Below are 20,599 nucleotides of genomic sequence, written 5' to 3' on the forward strand. Positions count from 1 at the left end.
ATAATACTAACTCGATAAAATTTGGTAGACATATGACAGGTAAAGATAATCGTAAAAATTCCCAATTGGCCTTTTCCATCGTTTCAAATGTATTGTGACTTATTTTTAGACACGGTGGTGTATCTGAACCAGCTGGAATTCTTGTAACATCAATTACAGATGAAAAATCATCAGTATTTTCAAATATCGGTTGATCCTTAGTATACCAATATGTTACGGGTCTCTTCATGTTTCTAAAATAATAACATTTTTCAATTTTCCTAGTTTAAAAAACATGAGTATTTTGTTTGGCACATACACGCAAAATGGTTCATATCCTTCTTGAAGTCCACAAGTCGTGAAGTATTTCAAAGAGTTTACGTCTTGACCAAAAGTTAATTTTGCTTTTTGCCCTAGTCCCAGCGTAAACGCAGGTACAAATCCTTCTCCTTGGACTTCTGAAAATGTAGTTTCTCCTCCCAATGTATCCATCAGTAATTCTCCATTCAATGAAAAACTTATTGTATGGTCCATTAAGTCTAAAAACACTCCCACAACATCTCCAACTTGCCATTGTCTACCAAACGATTCAGCTGTCCCCATATAAATTTTTTCTTCCTTTAAAATAAAATGTATTTGAAAGCATTTTTCGTTAACATATTATATATTATTTTTTTTAAATACATACGTTATAACCATCAAATGCCCAAGAATTTTCGTCACTGCCAATTTGATAACCCGGAGAACATGTAAACCTGGCCCATCCAACTCGCATAGGCCCATTAGTCAATATCTCAAACTCAAAATACCTTTGCAAATATAACAATTAACTATCTATCTATTTTTAACTTTTATACGAAAAGTTTATTTACCATTTTCCACTTGAAACAGCGTATGTTTTTTCAGCACGATATGTTCTGAACGTCAAGTATCTATTAGTGTTTTCATCTGTTAAGAGTGTTGCTGTAAATTACGCAATAAACAAAAAAAATGATGTTTGCGAATATTATAAAATGTAAAGATAATTATACATATTACAATAAATAAATACGAGTATAGGTATGTACCTTCGTTTGTTTCTCCAGTCGGAGGATCTAAATTGTAACCATATACTAATAACGTGCGGACTGTTTCACTTGCTGTATCTCTGTAAAAATTGAAATGTTTAATGCAACGCTATTATTTCTTCTTAAAAAATTATTAAATTTTAGTTTACCTATTAGCTTTTTTAATAGCGTCGTCTACTTTGCTATATGGTACTAAATGAGGACTGCGCAACATTTGCAGTTCCTAAAAATTTTCATTTAAAAAAAATATTGTTAAAAAGATACAAACACAAATATTATACGATAATTAATAAATACAAATAAAACAAGATATAAAATTAATACATAATTATAAAATATACAGTAATAAAAAACAATGTGTATGTTGTAGTAAACTTAGTTGTCAAAATATATGATAAAAAATTTAAAACACAATACATTCATAAATCATTAATCTATTCGAAATAAATATCTATTTTAAAAGTTTATTAATTATTTTAAATATTTACTTGACTAATAAATAATCACATAAAATCATTATTAGTTGTGTATAATATATTACAAAAATAACATTAGTATAATTTTATTTTAATTTATTTTATAATGAAAAGTTTTAAATTTATAGTTTTTTTAAAACATTACTTCATTTAAACCATATGTCCATCCTTGTTGTATTCTTTCTTTTGCCCATAAATTATGTGTATTCTCAGCCAGCTGATCGATTAATTCTTCCATTTTTCCTGATAAATTTATTGCAGATAAATCAAGTGGTGCTGGTTTGTAACCATTGGATTGCATAAATGGTTCGTTGGGTAGTCGTACCGTTTTAATGCGGGACGGAGGATTATCAATAGATATGTGATAACCCAATGCAATAACCGTTCTGTGGAATTTTTAAAATTTAATATACGAATCTACGAATGAATTGACCTATATATATTTTATTTACTTAAGTGTTTGCACAGCTAATTGAGAATCATAACGCTTCTCGGCTGGAGGCAACTTGTCAAACTGTATTAAACATGGATGATATTTCCTAGTATCGTTTCTTTTATCACCATATTGCCAACCAGCTTCAATTTTATTCATTGCCCACATTTCATGAATATTCTCTGCTAATTTGTCTTTAATATTTTCTATGTAACTAGGCAAAGTTATCTAAAAATAATCGTAAAAGTGTCATAATTTAATAATTTATTTAGTGTCTTAAAAATAATACCATCGATGTATCAACTGGATTTGGAACAAATGCTGTATCGTCTTCAACATACCACGGACCCGTGAGCACGCATTTGTTAAGATTTCCAAAATAGAAGCACGGATCGATTGTCAAGATTTGTTGGGGCAATAAAGTTTCAAATAGGGGAGAAAATTCGTCTGGTGGAGTAAACTTCAGCCGACCATGATCTCCTCCCAATAAAAAACGACAACTATATTAAATTCAATAAAAATTTAAAAATAATTACTTATTGATTTTAAAAAACATGAAAAATTATAAAAAATTATTAAACGAGATTTAGTTAAATATTTATTCATATAATATGTATAACTTAAAATAAGAATTTATCTAAATCATATAGTATAAACACTATAAACCATACCAATATTCATATTATTTTAATCTTACAGTTTTACCCTAGGTGATTTAAGGATATGAATTTCTAACTATTTTAAGTTACCAAACATATTAACTATATAATAATTTTCTGTAGATTTGATTTTGAAAAGGGTATATTTCGATGAATAATAGTCACTTATCATATATCGAGAATAGTGTTTCAAAATATTTGTATATAATTTTTTCAATACCGCAATATAAAAATATCTTATAATAATATGTTACCTGACTTTTGACGAACAACTAATTACTGGGAAAAACATCCCGTCTAAATTAAAGTCTCTGAAGGCTCCTTGAACCAATTGACCGTTCAATGTAAAAGTTATAATTGGAATAGTTAAATCTAATGCACAGCCAATTACATCACCTTTTTTAATATTAGAAATTTGTGAACCAGGCATCACTTCAGACTTACGTCCTCCTATTTATATTAAATATTTTTAATGTATTTTAATGAAAGTTAATTATCAAATTTAGTATTTACCTGTCCATAAATATGATCCATCAAATCCAAAAGAGTATAAGTCATCCCCAACACCGTTTCCACCCCATTTTTCTCCACCACCAGGATATGGAACATAACTGAAAATAATTTAACATTATTTCTATAGCTCATACTAAAAATAAATCTCCTGGAAGTCAAATCTACTTAGGTAATAAAATTAATCTAGTAAGGCAATTTAACAAGACAAAACAATTGGAATAATTTCTTAATAAAAGGCTTTTTGTGAAAAAATGCTTAAATTATTTTTTTTTTTTTTTAATGAAATAAATGAGTTGATTAAGCTTTTTAATTACCCTGCAGTATTTGCCCATCCAATTCGAATATGTGGATTTAAATGTGTTGTTTGCTCTACGTGATCTATTGCTACTTCATAATACCATTTTCGATAAACAGCAGATCCACTTACATGGCCAACAAAAATATTGGGACGTACGCTAAGATTATAACAGTTTATTAAAATAGACATTAAAATATCTCGTAATTATTTTTACACTATATAATTTTTAAAGGTTAATGTACCTGGCTACGTGATCAACAAGTAAGGTCTGAAGAAGTAAATTTTTTCCTGGTAATAAGAAATCACATATATTATTTTGTGAACTTCGTACGGCCACACCATTACCAACACATAGAGAACATAAAACGTCTAACACTTTGGGATCACGACCATGTTTTTCCAAAAGAGATATTATTACTTTAATATGTTCATCCTAAAAATGTTCATAGTATAATAGATGTTAAATTATTAAATGTAAATTATTCCATCAATTTATTACATACTTTCATCATATTTAAAGCTTCTGGAGAATCAATGAGAACACAGTGAAGTACATCTAACATACCAGTTCCCTCACTGGATGCTTGAGATCCTAGTCGGCTAAATAACCAATTTAATCGGTTAGTGTTAGCAAATTGAGCACAATTAGTATGATTTCCCTTTATAATTGCAGCTAAAAAATATAATAAAAATTAATATGGATGTACCATATTTTTATAACACAATATGATAATATTAGGCTGTTAACCATCATTTAATATTTATAAAACTAACCTAGTAACTGGTATAAATAACCAGAAATCACATCCCAACTTTGTCCCGACTCGTCACCAGCTAAACTGACCATAAATCCTTGTGATGTTATAATATTTACTTTATCAATAGCTTCTAAGATCAGATTTAGTATGCCTTCTTCTTGAAATAAATCTTGTCTGTTTCTTAATGCTCTAAAACGGTTTTGTTTTTCTTCATGCTCTATAGTAAAAAACCAATAATTAATATTAATAGGTACCTTAGTATATAAAAGAATAATTATTTTACAGCTATATTTACCCATATCTTCTTCGGGTTGAGCAAAATAATTTATTAAATCTTCTAGACACATGACCATTTCATTTAAATTAACGAATGAACAAAATAATGACGAACGTCTGTTACTTTGTAAATTTTCTAATCCACTATTAATGCATTTTATAATATAAATTAAATTTTATTTAAAAAAAAAATTACTAATGATAATATATACATACGAAATAAACTGTGTGAATAATGATGAGCATTTACGTATCACTCTAGCAGTTCTAGACTCTTCTTCTTGACTCCTACTGAAGTCTAATCCATCATCCATTTTACCTTCTTCGTGTAATACAGCTTGTTTTTCTTCTACTTTACCGACGCCTTTTTTTTTGGTTTCATAAGACTAAACCAATAAATAAAAATATAAGTTCCATTTAATCTTTTAAATTATTCAAATAAACTAAATTATATAGGTAGTGGTAATAATTTGTATTTTTACATTTTTACATATTTTCTATTAATAACTTGTTGAATGAAGTATTAATGTTTAAAATAACACTTTAAATAGTTTAACAAAAAATAAACATATTATTAGGTTAGTAATATTAGGAGTAATATTTATCAAAATATATGAATAAACATAAAAAAATTATTTTAAATAACAACCTATTTAAAAAATAAAACTAATGGCAATTTATAGTACTTTATTAAAATATCTCTTAGAACTTATTATGCCTCTTAAGTTTTAAATTTTAAATATACATACCTTGTATGTTAACCATAATCCTGTATCAGAATGTTGTACTAACACCGTACTGTCACCATACTTAATAATAGGTGCTCCAATAACTTCTAGATCTTTGTCTTCTAAAATAATTTTTTGATCATCTTTCTCTTGGCGTAAAAAAAATGTAGACGAAGCAGTGGTGGCTTCTTCTCTATAATACAACCATGTATTGATGAATAATATTATATAAGTAATTATTTTTTTAAATAAAAAGTTTGCTTTCATACTTTTATATTGTTTATTATAAACATATAGTTTACCTGCAAACTAAATGCAACTCATTGTTTTCGTTGACACCTAAATACCGTCCAGTTGTCAAATGTCTGATTCGCATTGGATGATACCAATTAATAAATCCACCGGCCCATTTAGTTCTAGCTAACTCCAAACGCCATAATGACCTTGCTTGACTCATAACGCTTCCGCCTTCATAAATTACTATACTAAATTACGACAAATACACAAAATATTATATCCATAGAAAATAGGAATTTAAATATCTTTATAAAAATAATTAAAAATTAAATTATATAATTATTATTTATTAGATTTAAAATATTTAATAGTTTAATTCATCATAGGTACATCTATTAAAACTTGGCTATATACAAGCTTATTAGATTTTGCCAAAACTAATTCAGATGAACCAATAGGTACAATATGAATATATTCATACTACTTTGTTTATTTAATAGTTTAATACTATTATGTATGAATATTAAAATAAATATATAATATTAGCTTTTTACAATCTGGTTTGATGTAAACATATCTATATTATATTTATACAAAATATATAGATTATAAAAATAATAAAGTAAAAGTTTAAATAGGATAAGAGACTAAAAAATTTTTTTTAGAAATTTTTTTTTCTGAATAATATATTTTAAAATATAGAATTTAGAGTTTAAACTAGATATTTATAATCTCTTCTATACGTCGAAAAATACATTTTTCCAACTATTTGTTGTTCATAATATTCATTATAAAAATCAATTATGGTTGGGTATTTAGGAATAATATTAATCAGTCTTCTATTAAAAAAAAATATTTGGATAATTTAATTGTTTGGACGCCCATCTAAGAAATAGTCGATACAAATGAAAAATGTGTTCAATTAATTAATATTGGCTTGTCATGTATGGTGTTATTATTATACTTTGTTCAAAATCAAAGTAGGTTGCTAGTAAGTAGTTGCTTTTCTGTGCAATGTCAGTATATGTCGAGTGTATCTTGTCAATAAGTAAGTTACTGTAATGCATATTTGTTAAATTTTAATACAATAACAAATCATTGCATACAAAAAACAATTCCGGAGGAAGACGCCAAGACCGTCTGTTACCCTATATTACGAGTATACTAAATAGTAAATATATTTTATGATAATATATTTATATTCTTCTTAAGAGGATGCCAGCGTAGTATTTGTTATCTCTCTCTAACCCACGCACAACATAGCAAATTTTACGTTTACAAAAATGACTAGAACCATATTAGTTTCTCAAATTAGAGTGAAATATAAAATTTAAAGTTAAGAACATTATTTAGGGCATCTCATAAGCGTTTTATTATATTTTTATTTTAAAGTGAGTTATGAGTATTTTAAAATTGTAAATTTTTTATACATCTTAAAAAACTCATAAGTCGTTTTAAAATAAAAATATAATAAAACGCTTATGAGATGCTCTAGATAATGTTCTTAACTTTAAATTCTATATTAGATCATTTCACTCTAATTTGAGAAATTAATATGGTTACAGTCATTTTTGTGAACGTAAAATTTGCTATGTTGCGCGAGGGTTAGAAAGAGATAACAAATACTACGCTGGCATCCTCTTTAGTAATTTATTTCACTATTAATTATTACGGTAGATTGAATAAATTATTTCCGATAATATTGCTTTTATCATTTGAAAATATCATTTTGAGTTAAAAGTTTCAAGTTCCTGCGAATAATATTTTTATACAACTACAAAATAACTAAAATAATTATTTTTGTTTAAATATATCTACTTTTGTTCAAATTTTATACTCAAATGTATATAAAAAAAGTCTATTTACTTTTTGGATCTTATGATTTCAGTAAGTACCAGTACTAAATACTTATGAAGAACCTAGCAAATATATCCAAACCTCGGTTATAAATATTAAACAATTTATAAATTTCTAACTACAAAATAAATTGTACATTCTTGGGATTTTGACGATTTTCATGAAAATTTGAACTTCAAATGTTTATAAAAAAAAATATCTAGGTATCTTTTACATATTAAAAAAACCATAATAAAAATGTATGATTAAGTATTTTTACGGCTCCGAAATATGATGAAAGGCATAAAAAACAACACATATTTTTGTAAAATCAATACACTCAACTCAATTCAGGTCATAATTTAAAATTTGAAATAATATTTTTTTTAATGACACCTAATCGATTTATGATTACATTTATAGCAGAAAAGCTATAATTTGTCTTTAATTAAAAAGCTGATGATGGAATTATATGATGTATAATTAAGATAAAATTAAAAACGTAGTCTTATAATGTATATTACTAATTACTTAACTAAACAAAACAAAGGAGGCATAGTATACAAATTCATAGATTCATATGACAAATTTGAAGTTTTTCCAATATAAAAAAATGAGTACTGCTTTGCTATGTGGTAGGTGCCGAATATACGCTGTGATGGATGCACGAAAAACGATGAGCGGGGATTTTCTGTCAGTCTATATCATTATAAAGTATATTTAATGATATGTTTCTTTGATATTGTTACTTTAATTTTTAACAAATTTTGTCAAAAATTAAACTTTAAATGCTTATAAAAAAAAATCATGACAATGTATTTTAAATATTTTTACAAATCTATAAGAACAACCTATATAAGATAATGTATTACAATTTCAAGATTTTACCAACATTTTTATTAATAGATATTTATATAAATTAAACCATAATATTATAAAAAGTCCAACGTGTACAAATAACTAAAAAAAATTGGAAATATTTTAAAAATGTTATCATTAATAAGAAATTATCATATAAAATATATTTAGTGACGATTTCAAGCTTCTATGATAATTTGTTTTTTAATAGCAATGAAAGATGAATAATCATTTGAGTAGAGATTTTAAAACAGAATATTCAGTGTTGTAAAAATGTACTGCAATACTCATAAAAAAAAAAATGACTTTCCGGTAGACATTTTTTATTTTAGATATGTTGAAAACTTAAAAAGATCTTTTTAGAAATTTTTTGAAATTTTAGATATCAATAGGAATTTTCTTATAAATTTCGAACTTCAAAAAATGTAAAACTTTTCCAAATTTTTCCAATTTCATCGAAATTCTTAATTTAAACATTTATAAAAAAATGTCATAACAATACATTTTTGATATTTTTAATTAATGAATGAACAACTTATGAAGAACTTTGTATTACATTTTTAAGCATTATTTTATTGACTTAATAAAAAAAAAAAAATTGATAAATTGAAAATTGAAAATTTTATAAATAGCTCAAAATCAATCAAAATATTTTGAAAAAGTAAAATTTTTAGGTTTTTCTCCGCCTATAAAGAAAATATTGAGAATTTTTAATTTTGGCCTTTCTAAAGTACAAACTAATTCTAAATTTTCTATCCAATACCACCCTCAAAGTTTAAAATTTAAGCATTTTTTAGACAACCTATCGTAGTATATTGTATATATATATCACACAAAAAAAAACACATCTTTGTAAAATAAATATATTTATTCCTCCGTTCAGAATCTAAGATATTAAATTAACCGATTTACATAAAAACAACATTGAAATTTAAACTTTCAAGTTATTGAGTAGGTATTAATTGCTTTGAATATTAGAACTTTAGAAATAAAATGTTGCCAGAGAGTTTTTCAATTAAAAAAAAAAAAATTTCTACCGAAACAAAGAGTACAAAAATACTTAACACGTTCACTATAAATGTTGGAATTGCCTTAAAAATATTAATTTGTATGTTATTTTATAATGCAAGCCGGAAAAAGTATTTTCTATATTAAACAAAGTTAACAATTATTTAGGTCATCGTTACTTTAAACCAACAAAAACTTTATCAATATAATATATAGAATATGAATTTATGAGAAATATAAATTTGACCACTCTATAGTTAACTACTTAATTTTCAAAATTACAAGCTCTAAAAAAAATTGTGAAAGTTTTATAACTTATAAATCATTTGTATGATTAAATATTTTTATTATTGAAGGAAAATATGTACATTATTAACATACTTTATTAGTAGTGTAACAAATTTTTCCATAACTTGTTTTACCAAATTATTTATTTATTTATGTTTACCTTCTAATTATGTTGTTTATTTAAAAAATATTGTTTTGAAAATTTAAAGGCGATTAAAAACTTTATAAATTTGTAAAGTTAGCAAAAATGTGTTATTTAATTAATTTTGAATTAAATTCTTTGTTTATTGACAATATAAAATTATGGCCTGAATAATGTAGTGGTTCGTATGGCCCAGATATAGAAGTTATTTAAGAGTAAGCCTACTTAACGGATGGTTTTAATGTATGTTTTAATGTGTGTATAAAATCTTAGCTTCTCTAGAATCTAGAAAATATAGCAAATGTTATTTTATGTTGAATGGGGGCACCAATATGTTTTCCTCAGTTCACCAATGATAGTTAGCTAAACACTGGGAGTCAGACACCCAACATTTCTCTTAAGCTCACTCTGTTAATATATACGTATCCCTATACGTATACATTATAGTATACATACAATAATCGAATAATATATTATGTATGTTTATAATATATAAATAATGAACAATTATATTATTTATATATAATAGATTTTGAAATATAGTCAACTCGAATTCAAATATATGATTATAAAAAAATTATAATTATTAAAAATTGATTTAACTATTCAAGATAAAAATTTGTTATATTTTAAATTTAATTCATCCAAATTTTTAATTTACAAAATACTTTATAGGTACAATGTATTTTAATTAATTTTCAATACATACTTTTGTCCAGAAACATTGCTCCAAGACGACGGTATTGTCAAGCACTCATCGCCACCATGAAAGAATCTTAGTACGTCTCCGCCAAAAACATAACCAACGTATTTCATTCTGCTAATACCGGTACCATATGGTTGTACTGACCAATGAGTTACGTGAAATGATGCGTTAACTACAGATAACTCATTTTCTTTGGCAGTGTGCTATAAAACAAATTAAATACATTATTATTATTTTATATCGTTGCATAACATAGGAAGTGTTGACATACCAAATACCGTTCAGTTGCCACAGACACTAAAATTAAATCATCTCCTACTCGAACTTTTTCACCCTCTGAGCGTTGTTTCGATGCTGGGTGCACAGTCCACCAACAAGCTTCACCTTGTGAATGCTCTTGTAGACCAACGTCAAAAGATAATTTATCATTTGATGAACTTGTTGATAAACAAGCTAAATACTGTAAATATTTTTTACAAATATTTTTATTTTTATTTTTTTAATTAATATTTATTTATTTATAATCAAGTCAAACCATATCGCTATTTTGATGACGTAATAAAATAGCATTTCCGTATAACAATGTTCGGTGTCCAGATCCAGTTCCGCCTTTTCCCTAAGAAAAAATGTATGATATAAAATATAAAAGTAAATAAATGTTTAAACAAATTCAAAGTAATAATTTAATTACCTCTTGAGAACTTGCAGCTGTCACTAGTTCTTGTAAAGCCCCTCACAGATAATGCTTGTTCAATGACAAATACACACTGTGACAAATCGGGTGGAATATTCTACAATATATTGTAAATATTATAATTAGTTTAATTTTGTGTTTACATTTTTGAATATTTTATATTACTTTATCGGCAATATTTTCTAAGTAACAGTGCCGATTTCCAAATCCTTCAGCTGCAAGACAAACTCTTTCTCCAGTCGCTGTGCATGATAAACACACCATATCTTCCTAATAAACATAGGTAATTATTTTCTTTATTTTACTGATAGTAATCAAAATATTACCAACTCATACATTTTTATTGGAAAAATGTTCTTATATTTTATTTAAAACTTATTTAATAATAATATTTAAGTATTAAAATTAAAAATTATTGTTACCATTCTTTAAAATATTTGTTTTCAAATCATTGTAAAAGCATTGAATAAAATAGGTATAGGTACCTATATTTTTTTTTAATGTTCATAATATTTCTAAAACATTCGATACTATTAAAATAGAGAAAAATTTTAAAAGCTTTCGATGACCCACAGTAAACAATTATATCAGCCTAAATTTAGTTTAAGAAATTATAAATATAATTCAGTTTTAAGCTATTTTCCAACGATGACAGACCGTCAAAACTCACCAATAAAGAAATTTTTAATGCTAGTATAATCTGATAAATATTTGAATAAGACAACAGATTTCGATAATATTATATGAAATTTAAACAAAACCAAACATTTTTTGCAAAAAAAATCTTTTCATTCATTTATAGAATTAGAAATAAAATTATAATTTATTAATTAATAGTTATAATTAAAAATATCATAAATAAAACTTACGATAGACTTATTTTAAATCATTATAAGCATTATAAAAATAAATTATGCTTATTAAATAGATTTGTAAAATGTTACTACAGAAATAAATATTAAACATGTCATAAAAATATGACTATAATTTGGGAAGTAATACGAATACATTTGAAATTTTACAGAAATAACATTAAAATAAATTGATTAATGCTATAATTATAAATTCAGATAAATATTTTTTTGAATTTATATTCAATAATTATTTTGTGGTAGTGGCTGAAAAAATGACAAAACAAATTCAAAATTATAAGGAAATAGATAAAGCTTGATGGTGTCAATATGTAAAGTAACATACTAACATTACACTTACTAGGAATTGTTGTTTCAAAACATAGGGTTATAACGATTCAAAAAAATCGGTCCAATATTATAACATCTCTGGTGAAAATGTACTATAGGATTTCAATATGACAATATATATACCATTTTTAGATAACTTTTCTAAACAACTTGATGAATCATAAATTGTTATTAATTTTATTTGTTTAATAAATTCACATTAATTTAATTAAATCCAATTTAAAGATCTTCTAAAAACATATATATTCATTAGATACTGATGTAGATAAAATAACTAAAATGGGTGAATTCGTGAATTCATAATATAGCTTCAACAAAAAAAATATAAAATACTCAAAAATACAATAGAAGCATTAAATAATTGCAATAAAGATATATTTCCAACTATTTACAAATTTTTACAAATTTTTAATTATATTAGCAATTTGGCTGCTCACAACTGCATCCAGTAAAAGGTCCTTTTCAACACTTCGACGTTTGAAATCATACTTATGAAGTACTACTAGTGAAAATCGTCTAAATGGTTTGGCAATTATGAATATACATCATGATAATATATTAGTGTCAACAGAAGATGTAATACGTGAATTAAGTATACAAGTCGTCGAATAAGTAGTACCTACTTTTTTTGTATACATTTTTTTTACATTTTAATAAAATATTTTGATATACCTAATCAAAATATAAATATTATTAGTATAGACAAATACGGTATATTTTTTTTATAATTATATTCATGGTTTATTTTTTCAATAAAGGTTGTTATTTTTTTTTAATAACCCCCCCCCCCACTAGCTACGCCCCTGCATAAAACAATACACAATATAATACGTAGAAGGTTAATTAGAATAATAATAACAAACATAATGGATTGATTAATTCACCTTGATAAAAATAAATTATATTACTTTTACCAACTAAAGGAGGTACCAATTAAACCAATTTTCTACTAAATCTACTTGAAGTTGTTAACTGAGGTATTTTCACCACTTCAAAAGGTGATAAACACAAAAATAAAAAATGCTCATAATTTTAAGTCCAATACATTTATTGTTATATTCAAAAGTGTTGAACTATGGCAATTTAATATTAATTTTAAAAACAACTGGGAGAAAGGGAGTGAGTACCTATATCAATCATGCCGATTTTAATTCGATTCCACCGGGCACTAGTCATAATAACTACGAATCCAATGGCGGGTTCAAAGGGGGACCCACCCTTATCAGTTATATTATATTTGTAAGGCCTAATACCAAATCATAAATATTGTGTTAACAAAATTATAAATGATATATGTATAAATATATAATAATATAAAAAATGTTGGGCCTCCCCCTCCAAAAAAAAACAAAATCTTAGATCCACCATTATACAATTCTGACGAGTTACATACTAAAAAATTAAAATTATATCTTAAGTTTTAGATTAAATTTATTTATCTATTAGGTAAAATATGTTTTTTAGTATAAATACATCTAAAATGGAAATTACTATTTTTTTATTTTAAAACGATAATATTTTTTAGTCGATCTATGTATGTTTGATATAACATTTTTTGTTTATAGTTAAATGCATGATTCTAAATTAATATTTAAAAAAATTAAAAGATAATTGATTTTTATATTTTTATTTTTGTATTAAACTTCTTTATTAGAATAATATTTAAGGTTCACAAATACACAATTGTTAATAGACAAATTATTAGATTATCATACGAATATAAACATTTAGCTTATTCTTATCAGTTATCTTCTATGATTTAATTAGTTCAATAAATAAAATTCTATATTAATAATTGTACTTTATTTTTATTTGGATTTACAGGGAAATTAATTTAATTTCTACTTACTACTATAAATAATGTATACGTTTACTGTATAAAGGTATATTAATAGTATCTAGTGCCGATGATATTAAAGAAACTTAGATTCCATGAAGTATATTAACAATTACATATAGAATAAATTATTATGTATTATAAACTTTGATAAACATAACATAAATATTTTTTTAATTTTTATAAAAAAAATTGCAAGAGTTGGGGTTAGAAAGCATTTACTATAATTTACCTAATAAATATAAATATAACATTCTAAATTTTTATCTATAGAATATTGTTATTTATTCTTTATAAGTTAGAAACTACAGTTGCAATTCAGTAGTACCTTCACAGTGGTCAATTTTTTAGAAATGTTGATGTGATGGTGTGCCTCTATTATTTTTTTATTTATCATCAAATGCATGAAATACCATATATCGGAATATCTTATAAATTGCTATATCGTCAATAATAATATTAAATATAAATATAATATTTACAGTTAATCTATATACTATGGTATACACTATACACTATACGCTTTAGTAATAACTATTAAAGTATTAACTAATAATACATACCTAAGTAGATATTTAGGTAACCTTGGTTTTATAATATTTCTTTAATTATATTTCTATTGTAAAAAAATATAAATAATTTCTCACTAAAATAATTGTAAATTTTACAAATTAATTATAAGACAGTAGGTACACTATCTTAAAATTAATAATTCGTGTTAAATTGTTTAAATTTTAAGTTATCATTAATCAATATTTTGAATTTAATTTTAAGGTAAATCACTTTAACCTCTTCTGCTAAATATTTTAAATTGACTACATTTTTCAATTTTTGTACAATTGATTGTTTGTAAGCCTATATTTAATTGTTAATTTGTAATTATAGTTAATACGATAATTGTCAAAAAAGGGTTAAGTATTTATTTTCATATTTAAAAAAAACTAGTGAATGTAAATATGTACTATAATAGTATATTAATTACTTATCAGTAGATAACTTATATCAATTTTTCGTTAAATCAAATTAAACAAACGATTAATTCATTGTTTGCTAAAAGTAGTATATAGATAGAATTTTAAAATTTTGAATCTCCTATAGAATTATAAATATTTTTTTTAATTGAAAATACTTTAAAGGGAGGGATTTGTCCCATTATATAACGAGATATTATAAAAAGAGTTATAGACGCGCTTTTTACATAATCAAATTCCCTTACTTTTATTTTCAAATTGAAACACCGATAATTAATGTAACACACTGGTAACCTGTGTAGGCTATCACTCGTCTAAACAAAATCAGTGAATTTATTCTGTTCCTCCAATTTTATATTCAATTAGTATTAGCATAAGTAAATATTATATTACGGTTGTGTAATTTATTAAAATTCTGTAGTTTCTAAAATACACAATTACAAATGTATGGTTATTGATTAGTATAGTTAATTTAGAATTAAACTTTTTAAAGTGTAAACCGTAGATACATAATTTTTTTCGTTCATATTAAATTTAAACATATGATAAAATTCAATATTTTTCAAGAAATTGTACTACATATTATTGTTATAAGACTTCGTGTATAAATATATTTTGTTCATATGAAAAAAAATTAAAATAATAATTATTTAAAGATATTAAAATTAAAATTATAAAAATATTATTAATATTAATTTCCAAGACTTCTAAAGAATTGATTTTAAATAATTTCATTTTTAGTTAATTTGTAAAAATCGGTTTTTCTATTTTGTAATGCAATGAATATAAACTTTATTAAATAAAAAATATTTATTACATTATTGCATAGAAAATGTATTTATTTAATAGTTTACTATACTGATTGTTCATGTAACCCAGAATCATATATTAATTTAATCAATGATAATGTAACGGTAATTTTTACTGTCCGCCCAAAACATAAAAATATAATAATCCTTTTCACCCACGTTGCTATTTACAACTAACATCTTAAGAAGTATGTTTAAATGTAAGTATGTAACCGTTTATAAATTAAGTAAAATTTCTTGATAAATCATTTATACATTTTCAATACGATGCTATCGATATATCGGTGTATATCGATTTTAGTGTACCTATAATTTTATGTACTAATTTAGCCGAGATGGAATGGGCAATCCGTCTGTAGATGTCTAGAAGCTAGACAAACATATATCGCCTTTTGGTGTGCATTTGAATAACAAACAATAAATTTAATATTATTTTCTTTTATTTCAAAAAAATCTAATTGCAAAGCACTGCGGGCGGCTTGTCTATATAATATATATATATATAGTTCAAACCAATTTGTTTTTTTAATTTTATTTATTTAACCAATGCCAACATATAAACGAAACGGAATTCGTGTGTGAGTCATTCCATAGCAACCTATAGGGGTAGAAAAATGGAGAAAAAAACACTCCAAGAGTCTCGAGTAATATCTATACAAAATTTGGTGCCAATTGGTTCCAAGTCTATAAGCCCTATACATTCGTATATATATATTATATACTATATATATATAAATATATATACATAAATAGGATTACTAATCATGTATGTATATTAATTATGAGCGTTGGAGTAAACTATGATATCATGTAAAATAATGACAATAATTTAATAAATTCGTCAAGACTTACGGTCCGGAGAAACGAAACATCATCCTGTTCCGAACTTCCCTCGCTGTCGGCCATCGCGGCGAGTTGGCCGGGCTGCGGCTGCTATTGCTGTTATACGGACGACCAGACGTCGTCGTCGCTCGTTCCGGCTCTTCAATGACGGTAATAATAATATTTCAAACGGACATCGCGCTCGGCAGCGTCACTGTGCGGCGGCGCATTTCGGCGCACTTGTCAGCGTTCGTCCGCTCGTCCGCGCTCGGTCTCCGTCCGTTTGCGAATAAAAGGCGCACAGTCGATCGGACCTGCGGGCAGAGAAACACGTACATCGGCCGCATGAACAAGCGTGTCGCGCGTATCGAAATGGATTTCTATTATTATACGGTGTGCCGCCGCGGCGTCGTTTCGCTGTGCATTCGATCGCCGCCGGCGGCTGCGGCGGACCGGCCGCGGCGGGACGTGTGGTATATCTCGCACGCGGAGCTTAGGTATATGGTTATAATTATTTTTAAAATACATAGAGCGTGTACGCCGGCCGGCCGTCCCGCGGACGGTTTATTATTATTATTAATATTTTTTTCCGCTGTCATATTATTATTGTACATTTGTACGATTGCGGGAGAGTACGCGCCTATACGTTGCGTTTAAAACGTGTACAACTAAAAAAACAATTTCATACACTTTCCAAACACACCGTATAACATAACGTGTTATAACATAACGTACCTACATACAAGCGGTGGCGCAACAATTGGGTGACGGGGTAGACAAAATGCGAGCCCTACAGGCCTGCAAATACACACAATCGCCCCGTTGAAAATATTATTATAATTATTAATTGAAACAGTTTTAATAATAAGTATCTATACTGTTGAAAAATAATAAATTATTTCAGTTTAGTAGTATGATTATTTTATATGGTTGTCATTTAATGTAGCTGTACTAATCTGAATTTATGGTTTTCGCTATGTTCCAACCATTCTATAATACCTACTAGGTATAGGTAATAGCATTATAATAAATATAGGTAACTAGTATATAGATAAAATGTTGAGATTGACAAATGTGAGTGAAAAGAAACAGTTTGATATTTAATTTATTTTGATTGATTTTTATTTATATTTTTTTTTTAATTTTGTGAAATTTTGGTTATTAACAAAAAAAATATACTATTTTTGAGAGGACGGCGCTCATAAAAATTCATAAGAAAGAACCTTTACTATTTTTTTTGTCACGGGCCTTATAAATCATAGTTATGTTGCTGTATTAAGAGAACTCTCATACCCATAATAAATGTCTACATTCTATAAAAAAGTATACAACATAGCAAATTAGTATTCTGTAGATCCAATTTTGTGTTGTCTGCTATAAAATTAGAGTGTGAATTGACTATATAGTCAAACTTTAAAGTAAAAACATTATCTGTGTTATTCTCTTGTAGGTTTTATACGCACAATATTTTTACTATATTAAGTAATTTAATAGAATTTTTTTATTTTAATATTTTACATAATTATAACTGTATTAAAAATTAAAAAGCAACGAGAAAACACAGACTATAGTCTTACTTTTAATTAAATAATAATTGGTCAATTCCCTTTAATTTTTAAGCTAACAACACAATATTGGGTCAGTTTAACTCAAATTCAATATATTTTATATTTGTAAGACGGCGACAACAAATTAAGGTATGACGTCTCACGTCTCCTTAAGCAGGACACAGTAGACAAAGCCACCCTGGAGTCTACATCGATGTAAATAAGCAATAGCCGGCACTCAGTTGTTTTGTTATTTCATTGGTGGGGGGCTGCGACTAAATAATCGGCGTTCGGCACCTCGGCCTCTCGAGGACTTAATCCGGGTTTTCGTTTCCTGTAATATGACGTGTATGCTCGTAATTTATAATTTTATACACCAAATAATCACTGCAAGAACTTAATAACGAGAAAAGCATATGTCATATACAATCATACAACAAAATATAATAATAATTGATTCGTGATTATCATCTTGAACACAGAACATAATAACGTTACATTACAGAGCTATCCAAGTTATCGGTTAAATGTTTCGTGCAAAGGTATTTTTATGTGCTATTTTATGTTGTTTTATTTTATCTAATAAATTACGTTATTTAATCAATTTGCGATTGCATATAATAAACCACCATAGGATAATATTATAATAATATTAATATTATAATAATAGGTACGGTATTAACTATTAAGTACAGATGTACAGTCTGTAGAGAGGATTCTCCATTAATTGAGAGTTTGTCTTAAAACGGAATCGTGTACAATATAGAAACTCCGTTCGTTTACGCAAAGTTTACGAAGCACATATAATTACGATTCGCCCTCATAACCCTAAAATCTTTTCCACGAAATACTCTAGAACTGGTAAACCCTCTGCTGTGTTATAAATTATAATAATGTTATGTGTACGATATATTGAATTATAAAATACCTACCTATATAATGTACGGTCGGTGGGATATACGCTTTACCTACCTATATTAGAACGTTATACACCGCGGAATGTTCGTTGACACCGCGGAAGGTATCCACAGACGACTGCAGGCGTGTACAGGCGAAGATACGCGGTGCGTTGTACGTACGGTAATGAGACGCCGATGCCGAACACAAACGTAAAAAATGATAGTCAAGAACAGAAGAAAAAATGGAAAAAAATTATTGCCGTACGCGGTACAGTCTCCCGATATATAAATATAATATACACCAACACACACTTATAATAAATGTATTTATTAATAATAATATACAAGCCGGGCCCGGTCTTCCGGCGGCAACGAGCTGCTATGCACGGAAGCTGCTGCCACCACCTCGCGTCAGATGAGTATATTCTATTTATACACCAAAGCTTCTTTCTCGAGTAGGCGGGGAGTATGCGGTTTGTGTGTGTGTGTGTGTGTGTGTGTGTGTATGTGACAGAACTATAAGATCGGCGACGGACACACGAACACACTATAGCTCGTCGTGCGTGTAAGTATATACTTAGGTAGGCGCGTACACATTGTGTAGTTTTTTTAACGATATCATCGTACTATTATATTATATTCTTTTACCCGCATTCGTATGTGACTTTAGCCCACCCACGTATAGATTCTGAGACCCTTGCCAAAATTCTGCAAATTATCCACAAGAATTTGCAAGTCCGTTTGCGTTTTTGAAATTCGCAAGCTCCCGGATTTTATGTAAAATATAACAAATGACAAATACGGTAAATTCACGTAACCTAGCTATATTCAAATCGTTCTAGCACTTGGATATTTTTCACGCATGAAATCGTAAATAATATAATGATACAGAACAGTAATATACTAATATACCTGCGGTGCAGCGTATTCCAGTTTTTAGATTTTTTTGTACCCACTTATAACTTTTAACGTATATGTGGATATTGCAGCCTCCTGTTGTACTTTCGCTCGTTTAATATTTATTAAACATACATATATTAATGATAATTGATAATGGACGTATCACGTATACCGTTTGAGTGGATTAATTCAAAATAAATATGGTCTATTTGGCCGAATAGTTCGGTAAATAGGTACAATATGAATATAGGATAAATTATTTTATATGTTGACACACATTGAAATTTAATATTAAAAAACTAAAATTATTAAAATGAAATTACATACAATTATACTTAATTAATAATTAATAATGAACTGTTACTTAGATATTTGTAGAGTAGTAATGGAATTTAGTAATGTATAATACAGTCAAAAATTAATAAAATAATTTCACTTTGAACTTTCCCAAAACGACCACCGTGCATACTACATAATAATTACCTACTATAACGCATATACTACATACCTATAACGGTAATTCAGTAATTGCATTGCTAAACGAAATATCCATCATCATTGGAATTGTAACTTTATTTCGTATCTCTGAGCATACAGACAACATATAACTTAGTCTGACTTGTATAACATTATTCAAAGTATAAGATACTAGATAA

At 26.6% G+C, this 20,599-nt stretch overlaps 1 protein-coding gene across 1 annotated transcript in view; it reads right to left on the reverse strand.

Annotated features, from left to right (window-relative positions):
* The window catches only part of LOC132924064 (ryanodine receptor), a 53,568-nt gene extending 34,174 nt beyond the window's left edge, over nt 1–19,394 (reverse strand). Inside the window, 27 exon segments of the mRNA XM_060988143.1 lie at nt 12–233; nt 299–597; nt 668–788; nt 852–942; nt 1,047–1,126; nt 1,196–1,269; nt 1,668–1,908; nt 1,975–2,183; nt 2,245–2,455; nt 2,869–3,064; nt 3,128–3,225; nt 3,442–3,582; nt 3,668–3,858; nt 3,929–4,098; nt 4,200–4,400; nt 4,479–4,603; nt 4,676–4,845; nt 5,209–5,380; nt 5,490–5,672; nt 10,266–10,465; nt 10,534–10,722; nt 10,798–10,878; nt 10,954–10,992; nt 10,994–11,053; nt 11,122–11,226; nt 16,628–16,911; nt 19,077–19,394. Coding sequence (XP_060844126.1) covers nt 12–233; nt 299–597; nt 668–788; nt 852–942; nt 1,047–1,126; nt 1,196–1,269; nt 1,668–1,908; nt 1,975–2,183; nt 2,245–2,455; nt 2,869–3,064; nt 3,128–3,225; nt 3,442–3,582; nt 3,668–3,858; nt 3,929–4,098; nt 4,200–4,400; nt 4,479–4,603; nt 4,676–4,845; nt 5,209–5,380; nt 5,490–5,672; nt 10,266–10,465; nt 10,534–10,722; nt 10,798–10,878; nt 10,954–10,992; nt 10,994–11,053; nt 11,122–11,226; nt 16,628–16,681 — 3,923 coding nt within the window. The 5' untranslated portion in view covers nt 16,682–16,911; nt 19,077–19,394.
* Between the last annotated feature and the right edge of the window lie 1,205 nt (nt 19,395–20,599).

This window comes from Rhopalosiphum padi, chromosome 3 (genome assembly GCF_020882245.1).
Source record: "Rhopalosiphum padi isolate XX-2018 chromosome 3, ASM2088224v1, whole genome shotgun sequence".
In the NCBI taxonomy this organism is placed as follows: Eukaryota; Metazoa; Arthropoda; class Insecta; order Hemiptera; family Aphididae; genus Rhopalosiphum; species Rhopalosiphum padi.